A 15,599-nucleotide genomic window follows, 5' to 3' on the forward strand; every position below is an offset into this window, starting at 1 on the left:
TTTAACGTACATCGTCAGTGATCTAAACAAGGTTTTACATAAATACAGGGGGTGAAACTGCACACAAAATAAAATGGAAAAAAATGGCTGACAGTTTCCTCACATTTGTTCAACGTTTTGTTATTCAGAACTTCACAGGCTGGCATCTACTACTCTAAAGGGAACACATTTTGACTTGGAAGGACTGAAGGAAAGGTACTGAGCTCAGATTTTTCTTCTTTTGTTTCTTTTTAAAAGCCCTTTTAAGTTGGGGAAAATTCATGCATTGTCACCTCAAAGCACAATGTGATACAGCCAGCTGCTTCAGGCTGGCTACGGTGTGCAAAGTTCACTGTCACGACCGGCCGACTGCTCGACTGTCAGGGAAAAATGAACAAATACAAAAAGGGGAACATGTGGCAGTTTTAGAAACACACTCTTCAATAAAGCATACTGTGAACTATAGACTATTGCACATTTCAACATGACACAAGAAAAACAGGGGGTTCAAAAGAGAATACACTTTGTAACATAGAAATATACAGACTAGCTTGTGCACAGAAATCAAAACATGGTTAAACAAGACACCACTGCAGTCAAACCTGTCTTATAGTCTGCTTATGATCTTAGTGACCGTAAGAAACTGGTCCAAACTGATTATCAGCAATACTTTTTTTTGTTACCTTTTTTCTTAAAAAAATATTTTGAGACCACATTTGATACACATATATATATTCCGTGGTCGAAACAGACAGACTGAACTTGAGCGATACTAAATAAAAAGTGCAAAAACGTTCAAAAAAGAAAAACAAAAAAGAAAAAAAAAGAACAAAATATGGAAGCATAAGCTAAAAATTTTCTGCATAGCTGAAATCTATTTAAAGCGAGTCCTTGGGAGGGGGTTGCTGACAGGGGGAGAAAGCAGTTTATTAAAATGTCTTCTGCATGTTTGTTTCGAATAATGCAAAAAAAAGGTCATTTGCCGGCTTTTGAAGGGTTTCACAGGCAGTTCACCCCTGCGTCCTTAGATACCATTGTGGTGGCGGTGCCTCCTTCCGCAAGGTAAACGGCAGTGCTGGATTTGGAGTGGACAGCCTGGTCGCTGCCATTGTTGTTGACCTCGCAGTGCAGCGGCTCGGTGGAGATGACCCATGTGGAAGGACGCCACCGCTTCAGGGAGTATGGAGTTTTCACACGTTTCTTGATCTTTTCTCCTGAGCCCGATTTGCCATCCTGCGAGGAGTCACCTACTGACGGGAAGAGACAAAAATAAAAGAAAACCCAAACAGAAAACAAAAACAGAGCAGAAAACAGTATTACAAGGAAGATCAGACTGGAGAGTTCAGGGTTGTTACTCATGCAGAACAGAACAAAAGAACAAAATCTTATCACACAAAAGCAACTGGGTGGCAGAGGCATGACAGGTACATCATCTACAGTAGCTGCCACTGAAGCGAGGGGTCAGATTCTGTTCTCTGTCAGAAATTACTTCAGTGAAGTAATTTGTGTTACCTTGACTGCACACTGGCATCAAACAGCAGAATCAGCATTTGACATTTGAGGGGCTTTTGCAATCATAGTATCTTATATTACCTGTAATGGGAGGTACAAAAAAATGTCGCTACGACAGGATGGCAAAGACTAAACTTTTAACAGTATAATTAAACCATAGGTCCCTATATCCTACTGCACCTGGCAAAGCATTTTACCTGAAGACAAAATGGTCCATTCTCTGTTAAGATCATGTCAGGATTTGGTATGTTGGGTTGCAAAACTGGCAAAACTTAACTTCAATCATGATAAAATTTTAGCAGTAGAAATCTGACTGTTAAAAAACCCTCTTACTTCATATAACCTTCAATCAACGAAAGTTACTGCAGTGATATTTTTACCTCAATAAGATTTCAATTCAACATGTTAAGACAAAAATTCAGGTTTCCTACTTAAAAGGAAGGCTTAAACATTTCACTGCTGAATATTCAACTACATTTCTTGAAAGATCTGTTCTGGTTTGTTTCTAAACCTTTTCTTTCTGAACTTGCCTGGCACCTCAGATTATTTCAGTAGTATCACCACATCCGTCTAAACACAGTCAGAGGTTTGCAAGCACCTTTCAAAGTCTGCGATGCATTCCGGAAAGATACTCTCTCAAAAAAGCATTCTAGGAGGCCTTTCCAACAGGTCCAAGAGGCCCAAAGTCAAACTTGGAAGATGCACCTAATTAATCTATAACTACATGGTTACATTTTTGCTGTAAAAAGGAGAGCCCCATTGTAACCTTTTAGATCTTTGGCCATAAAACTCTTAAGGCAGTTATTCTGAAGGAGTCTACTAAAATCGATTCTAACTACTTTGATTAATTTTTAATATGTACATGGTAAACCGAGGAAGGATTGATAAAATAGTTGGAGCTCAGACAGCCAAGTAGAGAATGCCCGACCCTCTGTCTAGGCTAGGCTAATACAGCCAAATCAGTTGCTTTAAAAGTAATGAAGTATGGAAGTAATTATTACAATAAACTGTTTTAATCAATGCATCTTGGAGCCAGCTACTCTTAAGAGAGTGAGGAAAACCAAGGAAAATAGGTATAATGCGCCTCTGAAGGAAGAAGCTTTTTCAGTGTGCTTTTGCAGCTGCCAAGGTAGGTGCCTTGCAAGGAATAATGAAAGTCAGAAATTACTCCCTTTCCAGAGTCAGAGTAGACAGGTTATAAAGGGACGGATTTATTTCATGCATGTGGAAGGAAGATAGCGACCTAACGTGCTGGAGTTGATGGAAACAGGACTGCATCAAGAAGATAAAAACTGTGCTGATGGAAATTAAATTTCTATGGGATTTAGTAAGTATTCTTTGAGGAGGGACAGGAGAGACAGAAGTATTTTCTATTCAATCAGGTATATGTAGCTTATTAAGTAAAAAAGTGTCAGGGAAACTGTTCAAGTCCTGCAGGCACTTACACTGCATACTACTGCTATCCAAACTATTTGTGGCCGACAGATCCAGCGAATTAGGCCTCTGTGCTCTTCTAGTCTGGGTCTGCCCAGGATTTCTCACTACATTCTGGATACTGACTGTAGCTGCATCTTGCACTGGACATGGGTTACTGTTGTTGTTATTGGCATTTGTTCTGCCAGTATCCAGTGGTCGCTCCCTCCTGTCTACTAGGCGGTCCAGAACACCTTCATCATGGCCAACTTGCTGCTCCCGCCTCAACAAGGGTTCGTGCTCATCAGGGCTTGAATTAATATTCAGACGACTATCCTCTCCACTGAACTGGTTCTGAAGCATTTCCTGGGCCCTTTGTGCTACCGAACTGGTGGTCTGGCCAGATGGCACCGTGCCATTGGCGTACTGGGTTGTGCCAGCATGAGAGTTTATGCCGTGGCTTCTCCCAGCCACTCCATTCATGGTAACTGTCACAACATGAGGTTCTGCAGCATTGATAGTGTTCATCTTGGCAACGCCTGTTTCCACTTGCTTCAAGTTTGATTTGTGCTTGCCACCGAATTTTAACCGTGGCTCCTTTGTTGAATTTTTGGTGTTCAGGGGAAGGCTAGTAGGCCTCTTCGGAAGGTTCTGTTGCTTGGGTAGAGGATAGACCTGAGCAGATGAGACATCCGGAATCAAACACGCTTGACCATTGCCAGCTTGTGTGAAGTCCTGTTGTCCTGTCACCTCTACTGCAAGTTTTATCAGTGGATAAAGCAAGCTGGAACTAGTGCTGCTGAGTGGATCTGGCCCGCTAAACTGCTTAAGTGAGTGTTCCATCAGATTCTCATCAGAGCTTTCTTTCAGGTTCTTATCCACTTCTTTTGGATCCAATTTATTTGTCTCTAAGTCCTCCTCTGTTAGCTGCAGACAAACGGGGGTGGGCCCACCTGGCTGCATGACATTTGTGGTATGTAAGTTTGTTTCATCCAAATAAGGCATTTCGGATATGGTGGTCATGCCAGTGCTAGGAGTGAGGCCAGTTGTATTGGTGGTGGTTGTGTTGGTGGACAAACTGGTGACACTCGTCTCAGGACTAGGGATGCGAGCTTGCGCTTGCTGCCGCTCATAGTTAATGGAGTTTCTGTTCTTCTCCCCCGAAGTCAATGGTGTAGTGGACATTGAATGTTCAGAAGAAATGTTCTTCACTATGCTATCAGTGTGGTGGATTGAATCTTCAATGTAGGAAGAGGAAGAGTAATCTGGGTATGGCCTTATCTTTGATACACGCCTGTGATGCGACAGATTCCTTTAAGAAAAAAGATAAGTGACATTAAGATCATATATGTAAAAATCACCTCATATTATAAAGCCTCCCATTTAAGAGAGCTGAACATCTTTCTGTTTGTTTTCATGCATAAACCAAGGACAGATAAAACATAAACTGAGATCTTTCAGTTACTTCCTTGAAAAATCCTGGCTAGCTGAAAATTAGTTTTACTAGGACAGCAATTTTGTCATGGATGCTATTTATACAACTAAGTTGGGTAACAGCAATTTTCTTCTATTTGTCTGGTATGCTGTTTGTCCAGTTCACTGCTAAGGTACTGCTCTAGCTACAGAGAAGTGACATTGAAGGAGGGCAACAAGAACTCAATACACAAGATGGAGAAAGTGATGCTGGGAATAAGTCACAAGCTCCTAAACCATGAAAAATCTATTATTGTAACAACCTAGGTATTCTACCATTTGAACAATTTATTTTAAGACAATAAACACTGCTATATACAGCAACATTGCTCTCAAATCCAGATCTCTAGTGCATACTATTAAGCACGAATGTCAGTTCTGCAAATTCTCATTCCCTCTGGATCATATATAAGCAGAGAATGCACAGCACTTCTCTCCCTGGGGTCAGAATAATGATGACTTAAATGATGCCCCCACAGGTCTTTAATTGAAAAGCTGCAGGCTTGAGACTTGGTGATTTCCTGAGCTCAGAATGCCTGCTAATTCAGTTTTCAGTAGGACACCTTAGCAGAAGTTTTATGCATCATTTAGCAAGAGACCTTGAAGACAATTCATAGCCACTTCATATCTTTGCAAGCCTGTTTAGACAGTTTGCCTAAGTTCAGTTCAAAAGGCCCCTCTGTGGAAAGTACAGTTGTTTGCATAAAAGGTGTCTTAATTCTGAGGACACCTAGGAGATCTTAAGAACACAAGCAATCAGGATCGTGTCATACAATACCCATATGCAGACTAGCTCACGTAACATATCATTTCACGCTTGCAGAAACACCAAGCTAGCTCCAGTTTCCTTCAGGGAGTGAGCTGAGCGTTGCATTGGGCATTTGCTGCTCACTAAAACCAAATGTTTTCTCTTCTTACCGCTCATTTTGCATGGCAGTTGACATAGGGTTGACCGTTGGACTAACTGATTTATTTCTTTCCCAGATCATCATAAGTTCTGCCATTCTCTCCTCAGCACATTGTGCTGTTAGTCGAGCTTCAGCATCTTGATCCCAACAGTCTTCAATTGTTTCTTTAAGTGACCTCACAGCCTGCCAAGAGACAAATAAAACCCCTTCATCTTAAATTATTTTCCCTTCATATCATGCTTCTAATTTACTTCTTTATGACAGTATTCTGTACACATGAAAGTAGTCACAAGCTGGTGAGTAACAGAATATACACAATTTTAATTACAACTAATTTACCTTAGTATCAGCAATATGCAGGACTATTATCATACCTTGCACACGCACCAACTGGGAAGACAATTACTTAGGAGAAGCTACATTCACCAGTGTCCATACAACATGCAGCCAGTCTTCTCTGGTGTATACATGCTCAGCTCACTCTGCCTGACTTATGAAAGCTGTATACTAAGGACTGATGATACTCTGCAAATTGTTATCCTCAACAATTCAGCTAATGATCCCTGCCTTGCTTCCCTGCACTGTGTATGCAAATAACACAGCCTTGCCCATTTCATCACGCTTTTCTTCTTCTGTTCACTACTGTAACATCCAAATGCCTCATAAATATCAGTGAATTTGTCTGCACTATGGGAGAAGATTATTGCTGCCCTTCTTTTACAGATGGAGAAACAGAAACACACACACTTTCCTGGGATCACACTGTGGGGTGAATGGTGCAGTCAGAATTAGAGCTCAAGACCTCCAAAATGTGCTGCCGTATGTTCAGAGACCTGGAGAAGAGACGCCTGAAATTATGAGCACTGAACACTTCTGCTTCCACTGCATCCGGATTACAAAAAACAGGCAGAAATTTATTGGCCCCTGCTGCCAGTCTGTGGCGCAGGGATAGAATATGGTCTGCCAGAACATCTCACATCTACAGCCAAGCTTTAACCTCTCCAGCACTATTGACTGTGCATAGTCCCAGCTGGGCACTAAGGCATTCAGTGGGGTCCTGCTGACTGCCTCTGTGCCAGAACTGCCTTGTTCACTTCTGGTAGTGAAAGCCAGGACTAAGCTCTGCATGCTAGCCAAGAGCTCCTAACCCACAGAGCAGGCTCCTGGCACTGCCTGCATCTGGCAAGTCACTGCTGCTTAGTGATGCAGCTATGGTTGCACAGGTGGGGATGAGCTCCCACACAAGCAAACCTTTTATCTCCCTTCCCACATTAGGTAAAAGAAGACCTAAGCAACTATGCCTCTCCTAGCTGAGGACCATAAGTCTAAAAGCATTCTCAGGGATGATGGCAGAGTAGTGTACTCGATCCGTTTTCTCCCCCAGAATAAGAAGCCTTCATTTAGCTTTCAGAACCTGATTTATCCACAATTTCAACGTATCTAATGAACACCCTAATCTCTGCTCTTGCCCCTTTATAAGACTCTCCCCTACGTGTTTCACCAGCAGTAAATTCAACCAGCGCTCAATTTAATATTGTCTCTCTTCTAGCAGATGCTTTCCTTTTGATGTTTTAAGAATCATGAAAGGAGCACAGTGATGACTGTACAGATAGTTAACAGAAGTCAAGTTCTAGAGCTTCACATTTACCACGGTAACGTGTTTTTTATTAATTTCAGGTTCAAAGAGATCCATTCTAAAATGCACTATTTAGAAGTTCTAGCACTCAAAAAGATAGAAGGGACAGGAAATCTGCATTATTCTTTTCTTCTATTAATATCCTTCAGTCCTGACCTTTGAAGTCAAGCTTGGGCCCTGCTCTGGCTTTTGCAGATGAGAGAAAAATGTTGCTAACGTATCAACTCAGTTTATAGCCCTTGAATTATTTTATGCACATCATCTGCTCAGATTGGTGATTTATACTGTGAAAAACAATACTGCTAATCAAGGTCTGTATCATAACACATATGTTCAGGAAGCAAACTGAGACTGCATAGGTAATCATAAATTAAGGATTCTGCATCTTTTGAGTGCCTTAATTATGTGACCTATAAAATAAAGCATTGATTTTTATTTATGTTTCTCAAATGAATAGGACAAATAAATTTCTCTAATAGACAGACAGGCATGAAAGTGTTGTAACCCAACATGTCATCAGAGCTTTAAATAATGGTCAGAAGTCTTTTATCCCATGCATTATATACAGGAGGTTAGGACCTGGGTCCAGGGTGAGGTTATCTGGGGCTTCGTTTTCTATAGCATTTCACCTGAAGTGCTCATTCAGATGTTACCCCAGATTGGCATAGGGTGGAGTAGGTTGCTTGATGCACATAAGAGACCTATGGATTGCTTATTTATTAATCTTTTCTCTTAAAGCAATGATGCAGATCCATCCTTAGAACTGGACTTACTATCCTCATCATTACTTATTATTTTTAATTTTTGCAAAAACATCAGTGACAACATAAAGAATGCATGAGAGTTTAAATCTGGGGACCATCTAATAGTGCTGGAGCCTGTGAGCTTGTAAGGCCATAATTAACATTTAAAATGGTAGTCTGCAAAACAAACCAAACCTTCTTGAACTGTTTTAGCCATAACTGTCTTCAAAACCAGCTGTCAAGCTTGGTTCTTCCAATACTGCATTTGCCAACATGGCTATAGTTAAAACAGTTGCTGCTTGATTTCCTACGGAGTTTGAGTGTGGATTATTTTTTCTCTCTCTTCCCCCACCTGAGACCAGCTGGCCAAAACTGTGTCATGAAAGAACTCCTCTATGAAGCTCTCAACTCAGTTACAACATGTTTTACAACAGTGTTAATACTGGAGGCTATGCTCCTCTCTGAAAACGGTTTCATACATATTTACAAGTACCAGCACAGATGAGGCCTTAGGCTCCCCATTATCTGCACAGTAGCTACATACTTATCAACTAGCAAAGTCTCTGAAGATTGAAGGGCATAATTTCAGTAAGGGAATAACCAGAAGTATCATTTAAAGTCAGAGTCAATTATATTGTTTTGATACTTGCAATCCAACTAATTTAGCTTAAACAAGTTACCATGTATCAGGTGGAACCCAGTAGTAACTGCATTTTGCTTTGCTTTTAATGAAATACGAACACCCCACACACACACTAAGGGCATTTGCATTACCTCACCTTTGCTGCAGATGAAAGCAAGCACATAGACTCTTACCAGAGTTCTGACTTGCCATAACTTGCTGGCCTGCAGCAGCAGGCAAGGCTCTAAGCCACAGCTATACTAATTCAAAACAACAAACATCACTATGTTTATAGTCTTTAAAATAAAAATTGCAGATCAAGTGAAACCATATAAAATTCCTAATGTAGTTATAATGAAATGATTGCTAGAAGCTGTAGCCTCTGCAGACTCTGAGGACTACACAACTTCAGAAAAAGTATTACAGTGTTTATAGATTTTAGTTCTGGAAGAGGATATTTACACTTTTTGCCAACTAATTTAGGGTGTTATTAGTTTGTAAGATGTCAAAGGCAGAAAATGCTTTTATGTTTACCATCCTGCATACAGAGAACATATGGGCACTTCGTGTATAATACTACAGACACTGTCTAACAATCAATGTAACAAGTTGTCTTCTGCGTACCACACTTCAGCATCCGATGATAACCAAAGTATTTTTCCTTAAAAGAAATGTAGCTTTCATGTCAGTGGCTTTTCTAAACCTAAATTCAATATCTGACAGGTCCAGACACAAGCAGCTCCCAATCCTTAATTACTAACAATATTTAAAGGATGCATTCAAAAACTGCTTTTAAGAAATGAGTACACCCTATAGCTGGTTAAATGATTGTTTCTTTGAAAAGATTCTATCTCACCAGGCTGTTCTCCTTCCATGCTTCTGGGAATTTTGGTCTTTGCTTCTCTCTAGACACCAAGACTTGCATATCTTCAAAAGTGGGATGGTTTCCGACTTCTGTTTGGAAAGCCATCTGGTACTCTGGCACAGATTCCCCTGTTAGCAAAAGAAAGAAAGAAAAACACTCAGAGATAAAAAGGCAGAGCAAGGGCTTTCAGGTGACAGTATCAAAGTTGTTGTCTATTGAGATGTTCTCCACTTTCCCCCAAAGCCTAACTTCAAAAAACCAAGCTGATATAACTGCAAGAATTAAGTGTTGTTCAGCCACCTCTCCAAGGATAACATCTCCAAACTTTGCTGGTTGAGTGGCACATGCAGAATGTCTTAGAGCCTGAGGATGACACCTAATTTCTGTGAAACATCACTGACTGACTGTATTAATGTACTTCATTTCAAAGGAAGCCCAGTGAGATTAAAGGTCTGTGCACATAAAGTGCAGCTGTTTTACTAAAGAGAGAATGCTGCATGTCAAACTAGTTCTATATGCTCTATCTTGGGAAGAAGGTGGTGGTTGTGATACAATCTCATGTGTTACATCTTAAAAGACTAGTTCCTCTTCTTTTATGTTATAGGCATGGAGGATTTCCCTGAGTTTTCAATGTCACTAGCATAAACAAAAGTATGACTGACTAAAGGCCACATTAAATTACAGCACTTTCCCATCTATTCTTTCATGAGGGAAGCCTCAAAGACACTTCAGGCATTTTTATCAGTTTTAAGAACTGGAAGTACTGCCCTTGCCATAAGCCCAACTCTCAATGTTTGCAAACTCTTGATAATAATGTTCATACTATACTTACCATGAGGCCTGCAAACTGCTTAAACAAGGAATTTAAAGCCTTTTGAGCATGAACCATGTGCCACACTCAAATTACACTGTATCGACAACAATCACCTTGAACGCTAGATGGCACCGACTTAATGGCAAAAACAATTGAGAACATTATTTCCCTTCTTCACTTTAGAAAGCCATGGCTAGAGAGTAGCTTTTGTTGCTAGTACCACTTTCTACCAGTGTGGGTTTTTCCGGTTCATTTAGTTACCTGGGAAGAGGTCTGTACATCTCATAAATATCTCCCAGTAGATAAGGCCTAGCGCATACATATCTACTTGTTTCAACGCAGATTCACAGTCCCTCAAGTTCACTGCTCCTTCAAGAACTTCTGGGGCCATATAGCGGATTGTACCAACCTGGAAAAACATAAAATCAAAGCTCTGAATCAGGAAGCAATTTCCAAATTCAATTTATTATACCCTACTACTTTGTTTGATATTTTCTACACTCAACGAATGCAGTTCTGTTCTAATCAGTGTCCTCAGTTTCTAGACTCTTATCAGGAGCCTAGTCATAAGAAGTCCCTTCCCCTGCTCTGTCACTTTTTTGTATGTATCAAAACAAAACAATTTTGTCCCTTACTCAATGTTCTCATAAGCAATACAATATAACAGAAATGTTTCCTTTTCCTGAAATTACTCTGTTAACACCAGGGTATGGATCATAACGGAAGAGGATGCTGCTGAACAATGAACTTATTCTCTTTATCCCTGGACCGTCAGCAAGGCTCTCCCCTACATCTTCCACGGTCAAAGGCTATTAAAAGCCTTGCAATATACCTATTCATTTCCACTACGACATATGTGAGATTAGAGCAATCATTCATCAGTACTTGTAGGACAGTATTTTATCACAGGACTACTCCATATCCCTGCATTTCAAACAGTGGTTTCCCTGTTCTTTGTTCAGTAAGGGGAGATCTATAAAGAGGACTGCACATTAGGTATTGTTAATGTAGCATTTGCTTTCTAAGGGAAGGCGATGAGCACTGCGAAACGCATTCTTTGAATGAAATGTAAATGTTTCCTGTAAAAGCACAAACCCAACCAATATACTGAACCATTAGGGACTTTCACTCTTCGTTTAAAATAGTCTCACTGTATTTCAGTAGCCTATATTCAGGTGTCAGTGTATTTATGCTTATACAAAAAGAAAACCACAAAACCTCCACTCTCTGAATCACCGCATCACAAAAAAAAAGCCTAAGAAATCAGTTTCTTCTTTCTGCCCAGAATCCATTCTAACCCACTCTTAGCAGATGTTTTCCCAATCTGTTCCTTGAATTCATAAAAGGATGCAAATTCTGTATAGCCTACTCCAGCAGTCCATTCCAGACCTTGGCTGCCTTCTATAGATTAGAAAGATTTCTTCATAACTAACCTAATTATTTCTTTCTACAACATAATGCCATCACCTCTTGTCCTATCCACAGTGAATGTAAACAGTTGATTCCTTTCTTGTTGTAGCAGCTGTTAACATATTTGAAGACCTGTCTCTTGTCTTTACTTCCCTAAACAACCCTCATTCTTTCCTCCCAGAATCTACTCTTTCAAGTACCCCCTATAAAATAACAGGTCTCTGTTTTTTCTTAGTTGGTCCGTATCTTTCTACATGCACTTACTCTCCCAGGTCCAGAAAACTGCAGATGACACACAGAGAAATAGTTGCAGGATGTACAATACAGTATGTCACCATTTCAGAAACATTAACACCAAAACCACCAAAGAATGTTTGGTCTTCAGTTAATACTTGCAATACAAAACTGAAGGGACCTGTACTACATCACTGCAAACAACATGGCAACCAAACCTACCTTGCATCTTTCTGCATCTCATATAGAAAAGTTCAGCCTCCAGGCCTGACTGACAGTCTATCACCTTTTAAAATGCTAAGTTTGTTTTTGAGTGTTCTGAGAATAAAACCAGTTTCTTTCTGTCAAGGTTTTAGCCACTTTTCACCCACACTACAGCAATTCCCCCTTACAGGAATTGTACCACCTCAACACTCAATTTGTAACAACAGAAAGAACTATTTTTCAATGTTACTTCCATACTAATTTGTCTTCCTCTATACACTGATTTATCCTCATTTGTACTTACCTCACTAATGGCTGCATTATCTTCCTCACCTGGGCGTACCAGTCTGTTTCCAGTTAGCTTCATGGAGAGCCCAAAATCGCTAATTACACATGTTCCATCATTCTTTACCAGGACATTACGGCTGTTCAAGTCACGATGGGATATTGCAGGTTTGTAATGGTCTATTTGGACATATGGAAGTGCTTGTTACTATTTGAACAGTTCTACTCTCTGGCAAAATGAGAACACCTCATTATGTCTACTCAGCTATTATAAACAGAAAATCAACTTATCCTTTAGAAAGCTAACATTTTTGCTTCTTTATAATGAGCTCCACAGCATGCTAGCTATAGAAAACTGACTGGCATTCAGGGTTTCATCATAGCTATACAATATATTAGGCTACCGCTATATACAGTTTTAGTGTTCGCCAAGAAACTCCTTTCCAAGGGGTATTTCAGCATGATTTTGGCAGGGGAGACATCGTGTACTTGAACACAGACCTGCTGCCACAGCCCTGACAGCCATTCCAAATGCTGTCTCTCATATCCACGCTCCTATGTCAAATACAGCTCCAACTATTTACATTATGATTGGAATTGGCACCTATTCAGAAGATACTTAGACGGTATTATTCCAGAGAGTCTGAACACGTTCATCTTGCAAGGAATCTTGATCTTTTCCAAAGAATAATCTCAGTTGTTCCTAGTTTATATGCAATTTATTTTGTTGGTAAAAGCAGCCAGAAGTATAGAACCGGTTTCACTGTGGAATTAATTCTACTCCATGAGTTCCCTCCTAGCATTCACAGACCAGCCTATGGCTGTCTCTTCTTTAAGATGGAAGATTAACACATTTTCTGGCTGCTATTGGACACACCTGCCTGCACATTTTAAAATGATGAAGTTAAGATGATAGCTCCTGTTCCAGTGGCACACAGGAATACTGATTTAGGTATTCTCAGCATTGCACTTTTAACAGCATCTTCAGTTGTCATTCTTTGCTAGAGTTGATGCTTAACATTCAAGATATATAGTTTGGAGTTTTAATCCAAACATTAGCACCTTCATGTAGAATTAATGACATCATCTTTTTAGTTACTGCCAAGAAGCTAATGCTTCAGTGCCAGGCCATATTCCACAGCCTGATGCACCACAGATCTCAGAATATCTGCTTTATAATCATGATACTTCAGCTGCTGAAATGCTGGCTGAAGCATACAAGCGGAGAAACCAAGATATAAATCAATATGTTGTCACAACCAGTGCTCTAATAAAACACTAAAAGTCCAGCAGTATTGTTTGTACACAGCAAAGACTAGACAAAAATCAAGACGTGATAAACTACAGTGGAATTAGAAGATTTAATTATTTTTCTTTGTGTATATATACAGCTCATACACAAACTAAAAATTGCTTTGGTGATTTGTGTCTGAACTGCAAAAACAAACAGAACACCCCATCTGTTTGCTCTCTGCTAGACAGACATCCAGCGCTTCAGGTCTTCAGTAATCTGTTGCCATGATACAGCAGCACTGCACAACTCTGCCTCCTCCTCTTGCCTTTCTCTGGGGCTCTGCTGGCTCTTACTCCATGTTTTCATACAAGTGTCACAGACAGAGCCCACAACATGGGGTTGTTCAGAAGGAACGAACATATCAGAAGTTCTGAGTAATCTCTATTTGCATTTATCAGTCCCTACTCACCACATTGTAGCAGAGAAAAAAGAAATGCAGAAGTCTACTACTTGATTGAAAAAAAGAGTATCTTGAACATCTTGGCACCCCTTCCTGGCCTTACCTCCTCGAGGTAGCTCCGTGTGCAGGTACGCCAAGCCCCTTGTTATAGAGTGTGCCAGACGACAAGAGCTCACCCAGTCACTTGTGTGGAGACTCAAATATTTGCACAAAGAACCCTAAAAACACCCAAAACAAAACAAAGGATTAAAAACACTGTCCAGTTGAGTAACTCAGAATCTTTATGAGAGTCAGTTGTAGCCATTGCTCCTGTAAGGTGTAATCCTGCAACTGCTTCTGTGTTTACCCAGATGTTCTGAAACAAATCACATAACAGGGATTGTCTTTAGGAATAATGATATTAATTATAAACCAAAAGCAAAGCACGCACTTCATTTGTTGTTCTGAAAAACTCTTGCTGAACAACGGAAGTAGTTAACTGCAGACATAACAGCCTGGGTTACTAAACAGTGGCCTTTAAGCCAACAGCACTTACAGAATACTCAACATCTCTCACTGGTATCTCCCCTGCTATAATCTACTTTTGTATCAAAAAACCCCAACAACTCACAGGACATTTCAGAATAGAAGTAAGTCCACAGGCACTGAAGAAACAGGAAAAGAATGTCATGTCCCCCTTTTCTTGAAAGAGAAGTTAAATGTGAAAAATGGTAGAATCTCCAAGAAAACCAGAAGGATGGGTGTCAATGATGACACTGAGGTATTCTAAAAACCAAGACAGCTATCTGAAATAAGAGGCAGATCCTGCAAACTATAATGCCTTTGAGTTTTTATGCACATAGTCCCCAATAACAATACACTCAGTTTAAACAAACTAAATCCCCACGCATGAAGCACAAGTCATCCAGTTGTCTCTGCATACATACTACAATATGACTACAAACTACCCTGATTTTACCTCTTTATATCTGTAATCTTAAAGATGCACCAATGTGTAACATCTTACCACAGCCACAACTAAACCCCACTTCATTAAAAAATTAGCTACATAACATTTGGTTTAAAAGAAATCTGGTTTGTGCCATTTGGGTCCATGTGGAGCGGACATTCAGGTGTGTAACACGTGCACGGTTCAGATGGAGGCACACCAATACCAGAATTTAAAGTGATCAAAGCATTAGATTTTTTTTTACTCCAATGCTAAAACTAAAACCAAGTTCTTGACACTCCTTAATGGGATTACAAAAGTTACAGCTTTGCAGACTTAGCCTGTGTACAACAAGGAACCCATAAGTACGTAACCTCCCCGATGAAAACACAGAGCAAAATGTCACCCATACAGGTTTACATAAGCATTTTTTTCAGCATTTAAAATGTTGTTACATGAATCTCAAAGAGGTTTTGGCAATTAAAAAAAAAAAAAAGCTAAGAATCCACCTAGAAATAAGGAATTTTATACTTTTTTCCTACTGTTTAAGGATTTTAAGAAATACAAACACTCTTATTAGCCTCCAACTGCCATCAACTTGGGTGTAGTAACAGATTTTCTTGGCTTAGTGAGCTGAGATTCTAGCCCATTCTAAGAAAGGCCACAGAACTGTTGTGATGGTGTGACTGAGAAACACTCACTGCATGATGATCCCAAACCAACTTCAAGATCTTTCTGCTGCAGGGCTTGCTAGCCACCAGGAATTTTTTAAGCTAAGGGCTCTGCTTTTGGTGAAGTTCAGTACAACAATCAGGAAAAGTTGTATTCAAGATTTAGACAGACACATATTTGCAATTAAGATTATTCTTGTCAGACTCA

General features: G+C 40.0%; 1 protein-coding gene across 1 annotated transcript in view; it reads right to left on the bottom strand.

Moving 5' to 3' along the window:
• Window positions 1-232: 232 nt before the first annotated feature.
• Window positions 233-15,599, bottom strand: part of BMPR2 (bone morphogenetic protein receptor, type II (serine/threonine kinase)) — a 48,918-nt gene continuing 33,551 nt past the window's right edge. Inside the window, exons 6-12 of the mRNA XM_010018581.1 lie at window positions 13,896-14,010; window positions 12,118-12,278; window positions 10,227-10,374; window positions 9,143-9,279; window positions 5,296-5,468; window positions 2,937-4,216; window positions 233-1,229 (exon numbers count right to left, since the gene is read on the bottom strand). Coding sequence (XP_010016883.1) covers window positions 979-1,229; window positions 2,937-4,216; window positions 5,296-5,468; window positions 9,143-9,279; window positions 10,227-10,374; window positions 12,118-12,278; window positions 13,896-14,010 — 2,265 coding nt within the window. The 3' untranslated portion in view covers window positions 233-978. The remainder of the gene's footprint in view (window positions 1,230-2,936; window positions 4,217-5,295; window positions 5,469-9,142; window positions 9,280-10,226; window positions 10,375-12,117; window positions 12,279-13,895; window positions 14,011-15,599) is intronic.

Source organism: Nestor notabilis, unplaced genomic scaffold (assembly GCF_000696875.1).
Source record: "Nestor notabilis isolate BGI_N333 unplaced genomic scaffold, ASM69687v1 scaffold10377, whole genome shotgun sequence".
In the NCBI taxonomy this organism is placed as follows: Eukaryota; Metazoa; Chordata; class Aves; order Psittaciformes; family Psittacidae; genus Nestor; species Nestor notabilis.